At 55.8% G+C, this 19,004-nt stretch overlaps 1 protein-coding gene across 2 annotated transcripts; it reads right to left on the bottom strand.

Annotated features, from left to right (window-relative positions):
• Positions 1-533: 533 nt before the first annotated feature.
• Positions 534-18,525, bottom strand: LOC140896905 (bactericidal permeability-increasing protein-like). Of its 2 annotated transcripts, XM_073309000.1 has the most exons (15): positions 18,204-18,519; positions 16,381-16,495; positions 15,448-15,576; positions 14,330-14,485; positions 13,656-13,719; positions 11,051-11,114; positions 10,410-10,501; positions 9,669-9,845; positions 8,750-8,809; positions 8,282-8,449; positions 7,746-7,813; positions 5,412-5,454; positions 4,265-4,328; positions 3,660-3,736; positions 534-1,850 (listed from the first exon to the last, which is right to left on the bottom strand). In XM_073309000.1, exons 1-15 carry the CDS (start codon positions 18,316-18,318, stop codon positions 1,812-1,814), a joined length of 1,431 nt encoding a protein of 476 aa, XP_073165101.1. In that variant the 5' UTR covers positions 18,319-18,519; the 3' UTR covers positions 534-1,811. The 2 variants fall into 2 exon arrangements, with proteins under 2 accessions (XP_073165101.1, XP_073165102.1); XM_073309001.1 differs by lacking the exons at positions 534-1,850; positions 7,746-7,813 and having other exon boundaries at positions 18,204-18,525.
• Between the last annotated feature and the right edge of the window lie 479 nt (positions 18,526-19,004).

Genomic DNA, 19,004 nt, shown 5'->3' with positions numbered 1-19,004 from the left:
TCGTGTGTTACACGCAAACGCTGGCGTGGTGTATATGAGAGGCATGTAAGTGTAAAGTATTATTGTTACATCAGGTATTTCCGCTGAGTAAAAATTCTGCTGAGGGGCCACGGAAATAGATGACAAACCCCTTCTGCAACCTCTGCCTTTTATCAGAGTGTTTTATTTTCCAACAACACAATAAAATGTGTGTTCCTCTTTCTAACATACTTTCGACTGGAGCACGTTGCACCGTGAATAAATAGCTTACAGCTGGTCGGAGCGAAAAGTGGATCGGGGGAGATGCGGGGCTGGGAGCCCTGTTCTGAGGAACTCACAATTCCAATGCGCCCTTTTCCCAGGATTTTCTCATCATTCCAAAATGTGCAGCAAGCTGGCAGGTCAGATGGTGCTAGTTCTCCTTCTCCCACCCCCCATCATTGCCAGCTGCTACACTGCATTAAAAAGGCAGCAACAGATACAGTAAATGCTTCCATGTGTTACTTATCCATGAAAAGAACAGGAGGACTTGTGGCACCTTAGAGACTAACCAATTTATTTGAGCAATAAGCTTTCGTGAACTACAGCTCACTTCATCGGATGCATTCAGTGGAAAATACAGTGGGGAGATTTATATACACACAGAACATGAAAAAATGGGTGTTACCATACACACTGTAAGGAGAGTGATCACTTAAGATGAGCTATTACCAGCAGGAGAGCGGGGGGGGGGGAGAAAAACTTTTGTAGTGATAATCAAGGTGGGCCATTTCCAGCAGTTAACAGGAACATCCGAGGAGCAGTGGGGTGTGGGGCTGGGGGATAAACATGGGGAAATAGTTTTACTTTGTGTAATGACTCAACCACTCCCAATCTCTATTCAAGCCTAAGTTAATTGTATCCAGTTTGCAAATTAATTCCAATTCAGCAATCTCTCGCTGGAGTCTGTTTTTGAAGTTTTTTTGTTGAAGAATTGCCACTTTTAGGTCTGCAATCGAGTGACCAGAGAGATTGAAGTGTTCTCCGACTGGTTTATGAATGTTATAATTCTTGACGTTTGATTTGTGTCCATTTATTCTTTTGCGTAGAGACTGTCCAGTTTGACCAGTGTACATGGCAGAGGGGCATTGCTGGCACATGATGGCATATATCACATTGGTGGATGTGCAGGTGAACGAGCCTCTGATCGTGTGACTGATGTGATTAGGCCCTGTGATGGTGTCCCCTGAATAGATATGTGGGCACAGTTGGCAACAGGCTTTGTTGCAAGGATAGGTTCCTGGGTTAGTGGTTCTGTTGTGTGGTGTGTGGTTGCTGGTGAGTATTTGCTTCAGGTTGGGGGGCTGTCTGTAAGCAAGGACTGGCCTGTCTCCTAAGATCTGTGAGAGTGATGGGTCGTCCTTCAGGATAGGTTGTAGATCCTTGACGATATGTTGGCCGTCATGTGCCAGCAATGCCCCTCTACCATGTACATTGGTCAAAGTCTGTGGAAGGGAAGCTCGTTTGCTTGGTTTTTCTTTCTGTTCAAATGCTCATGCTGCTCCTCTGTCTATCCAGTGCCCAGTGATCCAGACTGAGCAGGCAGGGGAGGAATTTCTTTGGAGACAAATCACATGTTTTTTACTCCTGGACAAACAGCTTTGGTAGCAGTGAATTGCTGGGGGGAGGAGAGAATCTGGAGCCCTCTCTGGGCATGAGGATGGGTGCGGTGCAGGCAAAGAGGAAAGGTGGGAGCCTGTTATCCATTCACAAGGCCAGGTGCTGCTCAGGGGAAAGAGGAACGTTGTCTTTTCGTATCAGTTGTTTCTTTCAGTGTCTCGTCCTCAGCGTCTCTACATGTAACGAACATCTGCTCCAAACAGCAGGAAGTTCTAGGAGAGAGATCATGATGTAAGCCACTGGCAAAGCCTTTCCTTTGGTCACAGAACAGCAGAGCCCACCTGCATTCGGCGGTAAATGCCGGGCTCTCTTTAATCAGGGAATATGTACTCTAGAGCAGCAAGCCGGTAAGCATGTGTGTATGGTGCACGCTGCAGGCCATGAAGAGTGTGAGTTGGCTTCACATCAGAGGGAAATCCATGTTTCTCCCCAGCTATTGTTCCCAAGTTTATATTTATTCAGCATTGTGTGAGCAGCTGTTTCTCTGTTTCTGTCATTGGCACTTTACTCCTTCGCCCTAGGCTGGACGTGCTGCAATAGTCACAGCACTGACAGTCTCATGCTGCTTTGCTTTGGAAGAGCTTTACAAACGTGCCTGGCCAACACCCAATGGACTCAGTTCCTTAACATGTTACATTTCCTCAGTTCCTCTCATGCTGAGGGATCCCAACTACTTCACAAGGTCTGGGCTCGATCCAAGCCCCGTTGAAATTAACAGGACTCCTTGCGCTGATTTCAGTGTGCATTGGCTTGAGCCCTGTATGTGCACCCAAAGCCACCAGAATGCAGCCACTGCTAACATGGGGGTGGGGACAGGGAAGGATGCCACCCAATAGAAAACCCACACATAGCACATCGCAAGACTTTGTGTTAGTGGTGGTGGGAATTTAGGGCCAAAAATCACAGCAAATCTCTGCTCTTTATAAATTTCTTTGGAGACAAATCACATGATTTTTACTCCTGGACAAACAGCTTTGGTAGCAGTGAATTGCAGGGGGAGGAGAGAATCTGGAGCCCTCTCTGGGCATGAGGATGGGTGCGGTGCAGGCAAAGAGGAAAGGTGGGAGCCTGTTATCCATTCACAAGGCCAGGTGCTGCTCAGGGGAAAGAGGAGCGTTGTCTTTTCATATCTGTCGTTTCTTTCAGCGTCTTGTTTTTAAGGTCAGGCTTGACAAAGCCCTGGCTGGGATGATTTAGTTGGGGATTGGTCCTGCTTTGAGCAGCGGGTTGGACTAGAACCTCCTGAGGTCCCTTCCAATCCTGATATTCTATTCTATGATTGAGAGCTGTGTGAAATTTAAGACCAGATTTTCAGAAAACACAAAACCACATGTACATTTGCATGCTGACTCTGAACGTTCAGTTCTGGGATTGGTGTGCAACTATACTTGTGCAATTGTGAAAATCTGGACCCTGACGCTCAGGGCTGAGACCAGCTCAGTTCCTAAGTTCTTGTCTGAGAGACACTTCCCACCCCCGTCTGCCCACTCCCAGTAAATCCCAAGGAAATCCAGGGATGTACCTTGGGTAGACCGAGGGCTTTATATGAACCTGGGCACCCATGGAGTCTGTGTGTTGCTTGACCACTGACACTTGGACTCATGATCTATCCTGTCTGGGAACCTCTCATTCTCCTCCCTTAGTACAGACCAGCTTCTCCCTGCCAGCTAGCACCAACTAATCAGGGCGATTCCTGCCTGTTCCCCTGCCTGTGAACGGCACTGCTCCTCCTCACAGCACTTCCACCAAGCTGGGTGTCAGCTCAGAGACCCCTTCCTTCCCTCTCCCGCCCTACTCACCCCCCCGCAAGAGCTTCACTAGTGATGAAAAGGGTTTATTAGGCCACCTCGCCTTCCCCTGCCCTTCCCTGGGCCTATACTAAGGTATCCAGTGGTGGTTGCTCCAGGCATGGCTCACACCCTGCTCCTCACTCTGATCCATCCTGCCGTTGGCATTAGTTGTTGCCCCAAATTATTGCCCAGGTGCCCCTTTGCCCAGCACAGGGGATTGTGTTCACTGACCTGGCGGGGCTGTATGACGAGGTTGGAGAGCTGGACGCGAGCCGGCAGTGGGAGAGGGAAGCCCTCCCTGAGTAGCGCTGCAAAATAAAACATTCATGAGAGCAATGGTGGGGCAGAACAATCAGAGTCGCTGTGGGGTTGTGCAGCGAACCGGGCACCATCGACTCACACCTGCCCAGCCCTGCCCCCATGTTAGCACCCTGCTCCCTGGGGGAAGGAGCTGGGAGCCCCCCCAGCAGCTGCCTAAGCGGGGGAGACTTCTCGCATGCCGCTCTGCCCCTGCACACACACACAGGCACTGGTCCCAGTGCTCTGGCCCTGCGAGCTGCAGAACGAGAAGCAGCACGTTAGGGAGACGGGATCTGGAAGGCATTACGACGTGCGCCGTTCACATTCTTTCCACTGTGTTCTCTTCTCTGCGTGTCACTGCTCCGAGATGGACTCTATTCAGCCCCCCACCCTGTGTGTGCAGCAGGCCCAGGATGCTGGTGGAAGCTCCGGGATCTAGGTCTCCTCTGCCCGCAGCAGCTTCTGCCCACTGTTGATAAGTGAGGTGTCAGGGCTCTGGTCTGATACAGATACCCTTGGACCCGCCAGCCCCTCACCGTTAATGCGCGGGATCAGGATGCTGGAGCCATAGAAGTTCATGAGTGCTTGCAGCAGCTGCACCTGGGGATGCAATGAAGAGTGTAACCCTCTGCGGCTGGCAGCAGAGGAGGTACTGGGAGAGGGGGTGGCTGTACGTTAGGGGGCCAGGAACTCAGGTAAGAATCTGCTTGAACCAAGGAGACGAAACACAGGGGCCGTCCTGGAAACTAACCGAGTCCAACAGACTGCAACATCCTGGGCTAGGGAAGCATCGACCCCGGGCCCACAGGCAGGCCCGGTGGGGGTGCACAGGCTCCTGGGTCTCAGGCGGCATGTCTATACTGCACGCTAAGCCTGGCTGGGCTGGGGGACTCAGTGTTTCCAAGCCCATGTTGAGCAACCGCACTGCCCTGTAACCCTGGGCTTGTGATTACTGCACTGGGGTCTCCCAGCTGGGCTAACGCATCCACACTGCTCTACGCAGACCGTCTGACTCAGGCCTGCAGCTTGACCTCCACCCACACTGCAAAATGACAGGGCTTTGACCCGAGCCCCCGAGGGGTCCCAGAAGGGGACCCAGTCCCCTAGCAGGGTCCCAGGACCCGGGTCCTGAGTGCTTGCTGATGGAAGGAGGGCTGAAACCTGAGTGCCAGCCTGGGCTGAGGGTGCAGTGTAGACCCACGCACGCACTCCTGGTGCTCAAGGGAGGAGGAAGGGATGGGCCTGCGGAAATTTCCCAGAAGCGCGGACCCAGCAGGTGGAGGAGGGGCGCAGCGTGGACATCACCTCACCGCTTCAGATCGGGCTAGAGTCTTCCTGCTGGCGAGCCCAGCTTGGGACCCCCGGTGGCTGGAAGGGAGTCACAGTGCACCAGCCACTGGCAACCCTACTTCCCGGGGGCAGGGTGGGGGGCACCTCTGAAGCGACGATGGAGTCCAGAGCGTCCTGGGAGATGAGACGAGCCCCGGCGGTGCAGCTCCTCTTGCACCCTGGCTGGAACTTACAGCTGCCCTGGCCCGGCGGCACCCCCACAGAATGGAGGCAGTGGGGCACCATCTCCCCTCCCCCGGGAGCCCTCCCTTGGGGGCACACCCAGAGGTGTGAATCAAGCCCAGCAGCTCCTCCAAGCAGAGCCTGGGTGAAGTCCCTCCAAGGAGAACTCACAGAGAAAGGGCCGACATCCGAGTGCTTCAGTGACAGCTGCAGCCTGCAGAAAAACACGGAGACTTGGCACGTCCATCGCGCCCTCGCGCAGGGAGCTCTACTGTCAGGGCTCGGCCCCAGGAGGGGGCTCACGTCTGAACCCCACCCGCAGCCAGCCCGGCCTTTAAAGAGAGTGGAATGGCTGCCAAGCAGAGCGCTGCCGTCCCTCTGGGATAGCAGCCGGCACTGCAGTGCGGCCAGGAGCAGGCCCTGGGCAGTGATGGGCACGGCTGGCTTGGGTGCGGGGTGTGGTGCAGCCAAAGGCAGGCCCTGGGCAGTGATACTCAGGCACTGTGGGGAGGCCGGGGGCGGGCCCTGGGCAGGGATACTCGGGTGCTGTGGTGATACTCGGGTACTGTGGGGTGGCCGGGGGCACGCCCTGGGCAGTGATACTCGGGTACTGGGGGGCGGCCGGAGGCGGGCCCTGGGCAGTGATACTCAGGTGCTGTGGTGATACTCGGGTACTTTGGGGCGGCCGGAGGCAGGCCCTGGGCAGTGATACTCAGGTACTGTGGGACGGCCGGGGGCGGGCCCTTAGCAGGGATACTCGGGCACTGTGGTGATACTCGGGCACTGTGGGGCGGCCGGGGGCGGGCCCTGGGCAGTGATACTCGGGTGCTGTGGTGATACTCGGGTACTGTGGGGCGGCCGGAGGCAGGCCCTGGGCAGTGATACTCAGGTACTGTGGGACGGCCGGGGGCGGGCCCTGGGCAGGGATACTCGGGCACTGTGGGGCGGCCGGGGGCGGGCCCTGGGCAGGGATACTCGGGTGCTGTGGTGATACTCGGGCACTGTGGGGTGGCCGGGGGCGGGCCCTGGGCAGTGATACTCGGGTGCTGTGGTGATACTCGGGTACTGTGGGGCGGCCGGAGGCAGGCCCTGGGCAGTGATACTCAGGTACTGTGGGACGGCCGGGGGCGGGCCCTGGGCAGGGATACTCGGGCACTGTGGGGCGGCCGGGGGCGGGCCCTGGGCAGGGATACTCGGGCACTGTGGGGCGGCCGGGGGCGGGCCCTGGGCAGGGATACTCGGGCACTGTGGTGATACTCGGGCACTGTGGGGTGGCCGGGGGCGGGCCCTGGGCAGGAATACTCGGGTACTGTGGTGATACTCAGGTACTGTGGGGCGGCCGGGGGCGGGCCCTGGGCAGTGATACTCGGGCACTGTGGTGATACTCGGGCACTGTGGGGTGGCCGGGGGCGGGCCCTGGGCAGGGATACTCGGGTACTGTGGTGATACTCAGGTACTGTGGGGCGGCCGGGGGTGGGCCCTGGGCAGGGATACTCGGGTACTGTGGTGATACTCAGGTACTGTGGGGCGGCCGGGGGCGGGCCCTGGGCTGTGATACTCGGGTGCTGTGGTGATACTCAGGTACTGTGGGGCGGCTGGGGGCGGGCCCTGGGCAGGGATACTCGGGTACTGTGGTGATACTCAGGTACTGTGGGGCGGCCGGGGGTGGGCCCTGGGCAGTGATACTCGGGTACTGTGGTGATACTCAGGTACTGTGGGGCGGCCGGGGGCGGGCCCTGGGCAGGGATACTCGGGCGCTGTGGTGATACTCGGGTACTGTGGGGCGGCCGGGGGTGGGCCCTGGGCAGGGATACTCAGGTACTGTGGGGCGGCCGGGGGTGGGCCCTGGGCAGGGATACTTGGGTACTGTGGTTATACTCAGGTACTGTGGGGCGGCCGGGGGTGGGCCCTGGGCAGGGATACTCGGGTGCTGTGGTGCGGCCGGGGCTGGCGGTGCACTGTGAATCTCAGTGTTGTGTTTGCTGTAATGCCCAGGCATGCTGGGAGGAGTGAAGGTCACATACCAGGGGAGCTGGGAGTTTGAATCCCACAGCTTTCATCCCAGCTTCGTCAATCCCCCGCCCTCTGCGACCCCTGGCCTTCACCGGCAGGTACAGGGCCAAATTCAGCTCAGATGCAAGCCAGTGCAACTGGCCTGTCGCCAATGTAGCTTACACAAGGGCTGCATTTACGCCATGGCCACAGCTAGCCCACTAGCCAGCGGGGAGTCTGGCAGCTCTGGGATGCTTCTCAGCCTCCTTCTCACCCTCTCCCTGCCCTCACCCCCAGAACGGAAACTCCGACACCTCCTGGGCCCTGCAGAAAGTTTAGCCGTATCCTCTGGCAGCGCCGTTCCCCAGGATCCACGCTGCTCTCAGAGATGCCCTGCTCTCTATCAAGCCTTTACGAGCCTCTTATGACCTGACGTTGGCTTAGCAGGGAAGGACAAAGGTTGAACTCCCCTCCACCCCCACCCCCACCCCCGACCCTCGCTGTGGCTCCTACCTGCCAAGCTCCAGGGTCCCACCTATCTGGGCAGAGGTCACCATAATTTTGACTGAAACGCTGCTGGTCTAGGAATAGGAGAAGTGAGGTCAGTTCCCGTGAGACTGGGACTGTGAATGCAAAGGCCTTTCCCTGGGATCGGGGAGCCAGGAGAGAGACCTGGCTCCTGCAGGGGAAGGGCTGGGCACAGCCTGCACTGTCATCTTGCTGACAGCACGGGGAGGAGACCAGAGCGGCTGTGCTGGGAAAGGCAGACAGGCAGGTTATGTGGGGGGTCCCTCTCCTCTCCTGCTGGAGGAATGCAGTAGGGTTGCTGCACTTGGCAAAGGGATGGGGCCCAGCTCATGGCCAATCCAGTCCCAGCCGATCCCAGCAGGAGTCAGCTCGCTAGAGGGGGAGACACAGGGATATGCGCTTAGGAGAGCTAGCAGCTATTCCAGGTCCATATGCCAGATCCCTCCTCTATCATCAGTAGGGCAACTGCACTAAGGTCTCTCCACCCAGGGCCAATATCCATAAGCCATGCCCAGACTTACCATGCTGAGGAGGAAGATGGGGACAAAGGAGGAGTTGGGTAGGATAACGTATGCTTGGATATCCACAACAGGTGTAAGCGACAAGTTCCCAGGCGCGATGGTCAGGAACGGAGCAGAAGAGGTTTTAATCCTGAGCTTCATCAGCTTGTCTGGGTACATCTTCTCCAGCTGGGGATGGAGCAGAGGAGAGCCAGTCAGCACCAGGGAAGGTGACGACAGATTTGCACAAGCTCGGTACCGTGATAAAGCAAAGTCCCTGAGAAATGGAATCTGATGCAGCCCTTAATCAAACAACACATCATGTTCCTCCTGTGACTATCGCCCCACCTCAACATTTCCAAACATGTCTTTCCTGAAGACCCCTTTCCTGAGGCCACCCCCAGCAAACCACGGTGCCCAGTCGTTTGTGTGTGGCAGGCCGGCAGCTGGCTCAGCACCGACGCTCTCTCAGGGGAGCAGGACACGTACCTGGGGAATGAAGGCTGAAAAAGTGGAGGTGTTCAAATGGAATTTAAACTCCTTCGGAATCTGTGGCAGGAGAAACACAAATGGTGCCGGAGGGTCAATTCAACAGAGCAATGACCTGCCGTATGGAATGACAAGTGGAAGAGCCGGAGGCAAAATCAGCCACCAAACCCACCTCCGCCATCCTCAATAACCTAAGCCTACTGCTGTGTAAAGCCGGGCCCGGTATGAACCTGGTACGTGACCTGGTCAGGCAGGGAAAGTGACGCTACACCTGAGGTGGGTTATTAGACTTTCCTGTCCGACCTAACTCCACTGGGAGTGGCATGTTTATGATAGGCCTGTCACACTGGAATTAAGACCTGCAGAGGTGACCACAGCTGATGCCCAGGGCCCCGTCTGAGAGTGAGAGAATTGCCTGCATTCATCCTGAGGGCGGTTGCAGCCCAAGGCCTGAAAGCGGATGGGCTCAGGGGTGCCATTAGCCCAGGAACTGTGACTAACCACCCCACCTCCTTCTCCAGCAGCCATAGCCCAGGGTTTGTGGGACGAGCTCTCAATCCCATGTCTGCCAGCAGCAAGGTGGGATCTGCCTCTAAGGGCGGGTCCCCGTGAGATCTTGCCTTTTACCCTGTCAGGGGATGACTGCAAACACCACATGTGGTGCCCGATGAGAGAGAAAACATCCCCCACTGACTTACCCCAGCACCCCTGCCCCTACCCATCTTGTACTCATATGGCCCTCACCACCAGAGTCCGAGCGCCATGCAGTCCTCAATGGGTTGATCTCACCCTCACCCCATGCAGTAGGGTGATTCAACCATTTCACAGATGGGCCGGAGAGACTCAGCGACATGCCCAAGGAAGCTTGTGGTTGAGATGGGAATGGAACCCAGGTCTCCTGAGTCCCACAACCCCTTACCATGGCATCAGTGATCTCAAAGAGCAGGACCCCGGCCTTGTGGTACACAAAGCCAGCTGTGTTGAAGAAGTAACTGGAGGCTGCGAAGTAAACCATGCGGTCATGATCCACGGGGAAGGCCAGTATGGGAGGAGCAAAGGGGACGGCAGAGCGATGGGCCAGGGAAAAAAATTCACCCTAGTGAGGAAGGAAAGAAAGAATGATGCCTGGGGGAGGGGAGAACAGGGGGAGCTGGAATTCACTTGGTTTTCACTGTCCCAGCTTGGGAGCAAAGCGTTCAGAGGAAGAAAATAAAAACCGGGTCTACCCACCGCTCTCCCCACCCTGCACTCACACCAGAGCATGTTAAAAATAACCCGGGACTGGATCAATATAAAGAATGCTAATGTTTTGGAATGGCCTGGAGCTTGTCATGGGAAGGAGCTCAAGTGCCCTGTACATGACACGAGAGAGGGGTGGATTGCATTTTACTCATTTTACCCATTTTTAGCTGCAGCTAAGTCACTGGAGGCACAGAGAGGTTAAGTGACTCGCCAATGGTCACAATTCCACACTGAGAGTCAGTGGCAGATCTGGGAACAGAATCAATGAGGCCTGAGTTTCAGCCCCTAGCTCCTAGGATGCTCTGGCACCTGGTAGTTGATGCTCCAGGCCCTCGGTAGGCAGAAATGCTAATGGAACGTACATATATTCTTCACTGATCCCCCCAGGGTTGTGTGTGTCCCTCAGTTCCCATCTCACCTTCAGATTCACATCCAGAGATTGGGCTGTTGCCGCGGGAGGTGCAACCAGGGAGTAATCAATCCCAGCCACCTTGTCTATCTTTGCTGTGACTACAGAACAGGAGAGACACAAAACCGATGGGCTGAGATGCCAGTGGAAATCACTGGGGGGTGAGCTGTTCCCTCTCTCTAGCTGGGACTCACAGAGCAGCAAGCCAGTGAGGAGTTACCAGTGGCATGGGGAGTTAGGGAGCCAGGTTTATTCTCCCTCAGCTCAGTTCAGAGCAAAGAGACAGGGTTTTTCTGTAGCTACCAGCTCTGGGAACTAGCCCTCAGCCGGGAGAGTCAAGCTGGGTCCTTTCTGCTAAGGACACCTGCAGTCCCAACCTCTGGGGAGCCCTGGGCCTGGTCCCGCCATGCTCCCCAGAGGGAGGGGAGGAGGCAGGGCTTTGCACCCTCCTGTCCTGAGAGCAGCTGACTACATACAGAGGGGGACAGCCTCCACCAGGCAGCTCACACGGTCCCTTTGGGGTGATGTGGTGCCCCATGGCCCTCATTGTGGGCCAGAGGCTAAATGCGGGGTGAAAAACAGTGTCCCATGGCATGTGCCTGGCCTGGGGGAAAGACTTGTAAAAATCCAAAGCCATCATCGTGTTGTACCTGGCAGAGTCTGGAGATAGGGCTGCAGCTTGGTGGTGACAGAGCTGGTCACTGCTTCGCAGACCTGTGGAAAACAGAGGTGACCCCTTGGTGACTGACCAGCAGCTCTGTCTGAGTCACACACTGAGTGGCAAGTCCTCAAACCGCCTCTCAGTTTCTGCAATGCTGCACAACTTTTTTACTTATGCAAAAGCCTGTGTTTGCACACGCAAGTGACATTTCTGCCTGCAAATGAGGCAGTGGTCTGGCTGACTGCCCAACATGCATGCATCGTGCGTGTGGGGGGGGGAAGAGAGGGGGGCTGTGTGCGCAAATATTTGCTCATGCAAACAACTCCAAGCACAGCCTAGTGGCTCAGTTGAGCTCCTTTGAAAAGGGTCTCACTTGTGACCCAAGTCCCAGTTCTATGTTCTAGACTGGACATGTTGGAGAATATGTACGTGGAATCCAACCTGCTTTGGATGAGCTCTGATCACTGGACCTCTATGTCCAAAGCTCCACCATGCAGACTGGAAGTTTGGCTGTTCACCAAATGCAGCACTCATGCCCCAGGCAGCACATGGGGGACGGGGGTGTCTTTAACTTACTGCTCCTGGGTAAGCCAGGCTGGGTAGCCAAGTTTTTAACCTACCCAGGCAACCAGAAAGGGCTAATTCAGCCTTGCCTGGGGAGGGGGAGAGAAACAGCTCGATGGAGTGGGATGATAAAACCCAAAGGGCTCTGTGCTCTCAGCGACAGCACGCTATTGACTCTCCTCGCCCAGCTCCAGGGGCTCGGCAGAAATGCCACTTCGGTGTTACTGGGAGACTGAACCAGCGTGTACAGCATGGTTGGAAATGGACTGCAGGGAATAACCCTGCCAATGCACTAGAATACCTGCTGGGGATCTTCTCCAGTCCCGTTTCCCGTAAGGACCCAGAAACCGCCCCGCTGGATCGGACCATTGGTCTTTCCAGTCTAGCCTCTGGCCTGCAGCAGTGGCCAAGAGCAATAGCCAGTGCTTCACAAGACAGGGGCATGGTAACCAGAAAACAAAGAGCTGAGCACAAGGGGGGAATTCCCTCGAGAGGTAGGAGGCAGGAGCTGTCCGGTTACTATTCTAGTCCACGGGTCCCCGTTATCCATCATGTGGTCAGCTCACGCTCACGCCTGTTAGTTGTCAAACCAGTTCTTTTCCCTCCTCTCTGCTGTACAGCTTGTGAACGGGAAGGTGTGTTCCTTCCCCCCGCTATGCAGAGACAGGACACATCCACGCAGGGCCCTGGAGTGCCAAACCCTGGCCTGAGACTGATGGGGAAATGGGAAAGGTTTGTTGGGGGCTGAGTCATATAACAGCCCTTGTGCATGCACATACCCTCCTGGTGCACAGAGTGTCAAGGGGGAGCCAGCCCAGCGGAGCGTGGGAAGGGGAGAGAGGTCAAGCAGCGGAGGTTCAGCTCTGCAGGGTGTGGGCAAGTCCCTGAGACGGACAGGGAGCTGGGGGGTGCAGGGAGTTAGGGTGAGAGACGGGATGCACCCCCTGTTCTAAGGAGGGGAAACAAAGCATCTCCGTGACTTCCTTGGGACAGGCATGAGCAGATTAACCAGGGAACATGGGAACCGGTGCTATAGAGCAGGGGGGCTAGGCCTCTGCCTACGGGAAGTTTCTGGCATGTGGTGATGGGGACCCTGACGTGCTGCAAAAGGAGCAGGAGGGGAGTTACTGAGAGATTCTCACCCCGTCTCCAAGGTTCCCCAGCAGTGTCCCCTCCAGAGAGGCAGGAGACAAAAGCCTTAAACAGAAGCACCTCTCTGATAGGCCCGGGCTTTGCTTCGAATGCCAGCCCATCTGCTCCAAGGGCTTCCAGATGGCCCTTAAAAAGCCACTAGATGGCACTAAAAGTAGCTCAATACAATCAGTCCAGCATTTTAAATCTATTGTATAAATGGACTTTTCCCTGTTCTCCAACTGCCTCCTTCCTGAATGAGGTTCACATCAAGAGCTGTAGCAAGTCGGGCCAGTTAGCCATGTAGCAATTATTTCTAACAGCTTGTTTCCACGTCTTGGTGCAGGTTTCCTGAGGGTAGGCTATTGTACTGTGCTGTAGGTACCCGGGTGTTGCCACTGCGCCCCATTAAAATAAGCCAGTAAATGACTGTAAATCCAGCAATGAGAATTTCTACCCCAAAGCTCCTAAAAATCTCTACGAGTGACAGGCCGTTGAAAGCCTCGCTCTAAGTGGGCTCTGTCTTTTGATCTGAGCTTGGCTGAGGCATGCGATCTAATTAACGACCCCGGGAAAAGAAAAGTCTTTGTTAATTGAGACCAATGATATTAGGCATCGGCAAATGTTGCAAGTTTAGAATTCCGTAAGAACTGTGCACTGCCGAGGTGACTGCAGTTTATGTGTTTTTCACGATACTTTGCAGCACTGATCTGTGTACCGCACACCTCTCCCCAAGAACTCGAGCTCCAGGACACCCCCCGCGCCCCGAGCTCTTGCCTGAGAGCAAGAGCGTGTGGACACAGGCCATTTGGAAATCATGTCAGTGCCGCAGGAGAGCTGGACAGTGGACGAGGGGTCACTATCAAGAGTTGGTATTCTGTGCTCCTAGCATATCGTACCTTGCCTTCCATGGTCCTCCTGAAGCTGGACTCAATCTTCTTGTGAAAGAGATTGTACAGCCAGCTATGGAGAAAAACACAGTGCGATCAAGTCATGCTCCTGCCCATGGGAGGATATCGGAGGAGCGTTTCCTTGGAAAGGGGCGACACTAGAGAGGTGTGTGACCGCTGGGCATGTTGTCCCAGGATGGTTTGGATTGAAATCTTTGGTTGCTTTGCTTTGTTTTAATACAATGGCTGCATTTGCAGATAAGCTTGCAAAATGTGCACACCCAAATTTAGAGATGGGCTGAAAACATGTCTCCTAAAGGGACAACACCGTGGGCCAAATTCAGACCTGGTGCAAGATAATTCATTAGCTCATGATTTGGTTCTGTATGTTTATTTATTAAATTCGTCTTTCACCAACCAATCTCCTGGGCAGTATCAGAGCTTTTCCTTAATTAGCCTCTCTGTGCAGCTACAGGGCCTCTGGGCCAATTACTTCAGGACTCAGTTTACCCCGCTAGCATTTTGTGAAGGAAGGCAGAATTGGAAGGGCCGGCAGTGCTGCTTACAGACCTGTGGGTGCAGCAGAGAGGGGCTGAAGGTAACTTATATCCCTGGAGGCCCTTGTAGAAGATGGGCTAATCAACATGACCCCCAAGCCATGACAATTAAGGGCAGTTACATACCCAAACCTGCCAGAAATGTGCACCCGAACGTTGGAGATGTGGGTTCCACACTCCGAGGTGGTAATGGTGGGTCTCCCAGAGGCGTCGCTGCCCAGCTTCAGACCAACAGAGATAGAGAGACCCTCAACCTTCAGGTCAAATGAACCACTGTCCCTGCTAATGGGAAAGGAAGAAGCAGAAGAGATTGCATTTGCAGGCAGGGGCTCTCCTAAAACCCCTGCACACGCCATATGCTGGTGGAAAGGGCTTGTATGTTAATCCCTGGAGCACTGATTATTCACGAGGAACATCCCTGAGGCTGGAGCAATATTCGGGATACACAGTCACCCTGCGGTTTCCTTTGTCCATCATTATAGCAGGAATTAGAGAGTGGGAAATAACCTGTAAGGCCATTGGTTCCATGCCCAGGATGGAGGCTCACTGCAGGATATTCTCCAGTGCTTCTGACTAACCAGCTCAGAGCATCAGCTCGGGGCTGCCCCATGTCACCTACTAGCTATTTCTAAAGAGGCAGTGGGGGAGAACACAGCAAGAAATTCCCTCCACACTCATCCCCATGGCTCTTCCCCCTGGAGCCACGCGACCGAGCCCCTCGACGGATCACCCAGGGCTGAAGTGCAAAGGCCAGGCTATGTCAGAGGCCAGAGCCTACGAGGGCTTTAGGAGTGACTCTGGAGGAGATCCAGAGAAGAACACAGCCCCCTGCCCAGCACTGCGAGAATGCTGCCCTCCGGAAATGAGAAGCTGGGCTTGGGTACTGCCCTCCAACCATCACTGTGAATACTCACGCCAGGGAGACAGGCCCTATGGGTGACCCCCACCCATGGGTGGGTGTTGGGGCCTGCCTCTCTGTGGATGATGGACCTGATCCTTCTCTCGCTTACGCTAGTGTAAATCCGGAGTAACCCCACTGATGTCAATGAGGCAGCACTGGTGTAAAACTAGTATGAGAGGAGAATCAGCCCCCTACACGTGGGAAACAAGTTAGTGGGGCAGGAAATGACAAGGAGAAACAAGTGTGTGTGTGTATAGGTGCGCGCAGGGGGTCGGGGAGGGGAGATAAAAGAGATGGGGCCGTTTTGGGACACAAAGGGTGCACAGAGCCGGACGGCGCTTACAGAAATCTCTTCTTCACCTTCCACTTCCCCGTCAGCTGGGCAAAGGCGTTGGCAATGGAGACCTTCAGGCCCACGTTGGGGATCAGGGCAATTTGCGAACTCGGCAACTGGAAACTGCGAAGGTTCAGACTGCAAGAGAGAGAAATTCTATCAGCAGAAAACCAGAGCTTCCCCGGGAAAACCCTGAGCACAGGCCTCCGTGTCCCCACAGCCACCAGCACTGCTGGTTGCACGGGGCCGAGGACCGAGCAGGTCAGGGTGAACAAACTCCTTTCCTCCCTTGCGAGTGACCCCTCCCAGACAGACTGAGGCACAAGAAGGGGCTGTACCCCTGGGGCTACGCCCCCTTCTGTGAACACAACGCTCTGCCGGCCACCCGCCGTTCTCTCAGCGTAGCAAGGTGACCTCGCTCCTGGGAGAGAGCCACAAAGTGCTTTTGCCATCACAGGAACCTGCTTGTGTCAGACGGGCTGGAGGTGGGGGTGGGCTTATTCGCGGTCTCCTGAAAGGAGAGGTCATCCCAGCAGCGCTGGGAGCTCTAGTCAGTGGGCTCTGCTCCCCGGGGAAGGGCTAGCTGTGGAATCAGGCACGGACAAACTGGACTGGGGGTACGTTTTCTTTTTGGCAAAACCCATTTGGTCTGATTTTGCACAAACACCATCCCAACCTTGAGTGCCTGGGCTCCAAGTCACATATTACCTGGCTCCGGCTGGGAGGTTTGGATAAATGGGTTTGGCAGAACCACAGCAATTCACTTTCCATCAGGAGCTCTTGCTCCACCTTATTGAACCCTCTTGCACCTGGCTCTCCGGCGGGAGAGGAATGGCCCCCAGGGACATGCCCCACCCTGGGAAGGACTCTGCCCCGCAGCTTGCACTCAGAGCTCGTACTGGGGGCGGGGGACGGCTGCACGTGGAAGCCCCAAGGTCTCACCTGTAGAATGTGTAGCGCACCTTCCCTAAGATCTTGACTTTAAAGGACCCCGAGAAGTCTGGCAGCTTCAGCTTGGCTAATTCCTTCTGCAGGGCAGTGATGCCCTCCTGACGAGCTGCAGGGACACAAAGCGCACGTCACAGGCTGGCCCTTTGCGAGCCAGCTGGATACAGCCCTGGTATATTTGCCATCACACGAGGAAAGTGTCAAAAGGAACAACCAGTTAGTAACTTACCTGCTGATTCAGTAAGTGAAGGGAGCTGGTTTCCATCTCACGTGTGATTATTAGTGCGAAGCCTCAGATTGCGAGAAAGAACCCTAACATTACAGCCTGGGCTGCGCTAAGTGACATTGATTAACCTGGGCCCATGGGGGAAGGCAGCAGCAAGGTGGACAATTGGCACAGGGCAGGCTGCACGGCTGCCCAGGGGAAGGGAATCCAGGAAGTGGGCTGCATGCCAAAACGTGCATGAATTCCAGCTCCTAATGGATGCTAGTGAGCCTCATTCTTCACAGCCCTGTACTCTGGGCAGTCATTTACACCAGTGCAGAGCAGGGGGACGCTGGTGTCAAAGAGGCCCCAGATCTGAGTGCTCGTGCACGGCACTCACTTTGACAGTGCAGAGCAGGGGAACGCTGGTGTCAAAGAGGCCCCAGATCTGAGTGCTCACACACGGCACTCACTTTGACGGTGCAGAGCAGGGGAACGCTGGTGTCAAAGAGGCCCCAGATCTGAGTGCTCGCACACGGCACTCACTTTGACAGTGCAGAGCACTGCACAAGGCACAGCCGAGCCGGGTAGGATGGGCCCAGGGTTCTCCTGAGATCAGCCCAGGTGTGTGTCCACTGCAACCGGAGGTGGGACGGCTGCTTGCTCTAGCTTGAATTTAGCTAGTGCGGCGAAAAGCAGCAGCGAAGTGCGGCCGCATGGCCCTGGCATGGGTTAGCAACATGAGCATGTACCCAGGCTTTCCGGCGGGCTTGTACAGCCTGCACCAGGCTCCGTGCCGGCGTGTGCTATTTCTAGTCACGTGACCTAGACGAAAGCTAGTGCGAGCTGCAATCACCCCTCTGACTGCAGTGTAGACAGCCCCCGGCTCTAGCTGGGAGGGAAAGGCACTTCCCGCTCTCCAGATAGCTCTTGGGGGGTGGGGAGGGAGGAACTGCGTCTCGTTCAATCCATAACAGGGCTGCATAAGAGCTTGTTCTGTGATTTCACTTCAGTGACGGACTCATCTCAGCCTGGGAGCTCATTGACCTGGGTGAGTCTCTCTGCTCTTCGGGAGCTGGTGTCATGCACTGAAGGAGCGAGACACCTCGCCAGCTAACCAGCCCCATGCGCTGCCAGGATGGGAAGTACACGGGGCAAGAGCTGGGGGCCAAAGGGAGACAGGGAGGGGTCCCCAGCCCCAAAGATCCCTCCAAGCCGGGTTGCAGAGCGCACTCACTTTCCGCCACACGCAGAGAGAATGCAGGGAGGATGCTGCCCATGTAACCACCATGCACCCCACAGAGAAGATGCTTGGAGAGATGCAAGTTCCGAGTGCCCTAATGGGGTTGCCAGGTTTCCTTCCCCGCCTTCACAGGGAGACATTGCCATGAAAAGGCCCATTCCAGAGACTGCCCCAGAAAGGGAACAGGCCACTCCACACGGTCCTGGGACCCATCCTCACAGCCGTGACTAGCACCTGCATGTCATGTCCATCCCACTGGCCGACTGGTTCCTATTGTACTCCCCTTACAATGCATTTTGGGTAGCTGCCCACCTGGCCCCCCTCGCCAGGCTCGGTGTGAGACAGACACAAATTAGACTGGGAACCTACCGTAGTCCAGGCCTTTAACAGTGATTCTGGCCACAAAGCCGGGGTTAGTGGCCCTGGTGAGCACCATGCAGATGGCCAGCACCGAGGCAGCCAGGGCCAGGTGACGCGTTGCCATCCTTACAGGAGTGCGGAGGTACCGTCCAGCCACCAAGATGTGCTGAGCTGGCTGCTGGCCGATGCTCCCCTCCGATCCTGCTGCTATAACCGGCGTGTTTATAGCAGGGTGGAAAAGGGAACTGATAATGGGTGCCAAGAAAGCAGGAAGTTGCTTTCACATTCCTCTGGGGGCCGTCCCCACTTGCACAATTCTCAGCCATGTCCTACTCTAGGTTCCTCCTCTTGGGGCTGGGGCTGGGCCACACCCCAGGGGACAAGGCTGCTCGGGGCACTTGTGCTTTCTGCTTCCTGGCCTGGGGCTCGCTCACTCCTCACTTTGAGAGTTGCTGCTGGGCTCTTGCAGTGTGGGTGAGGCCCGGCTCCACGAACAGACACCTGCTGACAGCAGCCCTGCAAGCCACAGGAATGCAGCTGGAAGAGTCTCCATGGATACCAGGGTGGGTTGGGGGAAAGGAGAGGCAAGGACTTTGCCTTCAGCGCCGTGCCAACCTCAAATGCCTCCTCACTGCCCTGCCAATTAGAACAAGCGCCTTGCTGGCTCCTGGAGCAGGCTCCGGGATTCAGCCGGAACTTGGATCTGATTGCTTTCTTGCACTATATTTTGCCCATTCCACTTTTGCTCCATTGACAGAGGGCAGGGAGCAGGATGGAGGAGTTTATATCTCCACAGGGACCTGCTAGGTG

The sequence above is a fragment of the Lepidochelys kempii genome, chromosome 13, assembly GCF_965140265.1.
Source record: "Lepidochelys kempii isolate rLepKem1 chromosome 13, rLepKem1.hap2, whole genome shotgun sequence".
NCBI lineage: Eukaryota > Metazoa > Chordata > Testudines > Cheloniidae > Lepidochelys > Lepidochelys kempii.
This window is presented reverse-complemented; position numbering and strand designations above follow the sequence as displayed.

Coding starts and splice junctions, on each gene's coding strand:
- LOC140896905 (XM_073309000.1), bottom strand. CDS start 18,318: ATGGCAACGCGTCACCTGGCCCTGGCTGCCTCGGTGCTGGCCATCTGC. Junction 11,115..13,655: donor GGAGGACCATGGAAGGCAAG/GTACGATATGCT, acceptor TGTTTTCCACAG/GTCTGCGAAGCAGTGACCAG. Junction 8,450..8,749: donor TTTCAGCCTTCATTCCCCAG/GTACGTGTCCTG, acceptor CTCCATCCCCAG/CTGGAGAAGATGTACCCAGA.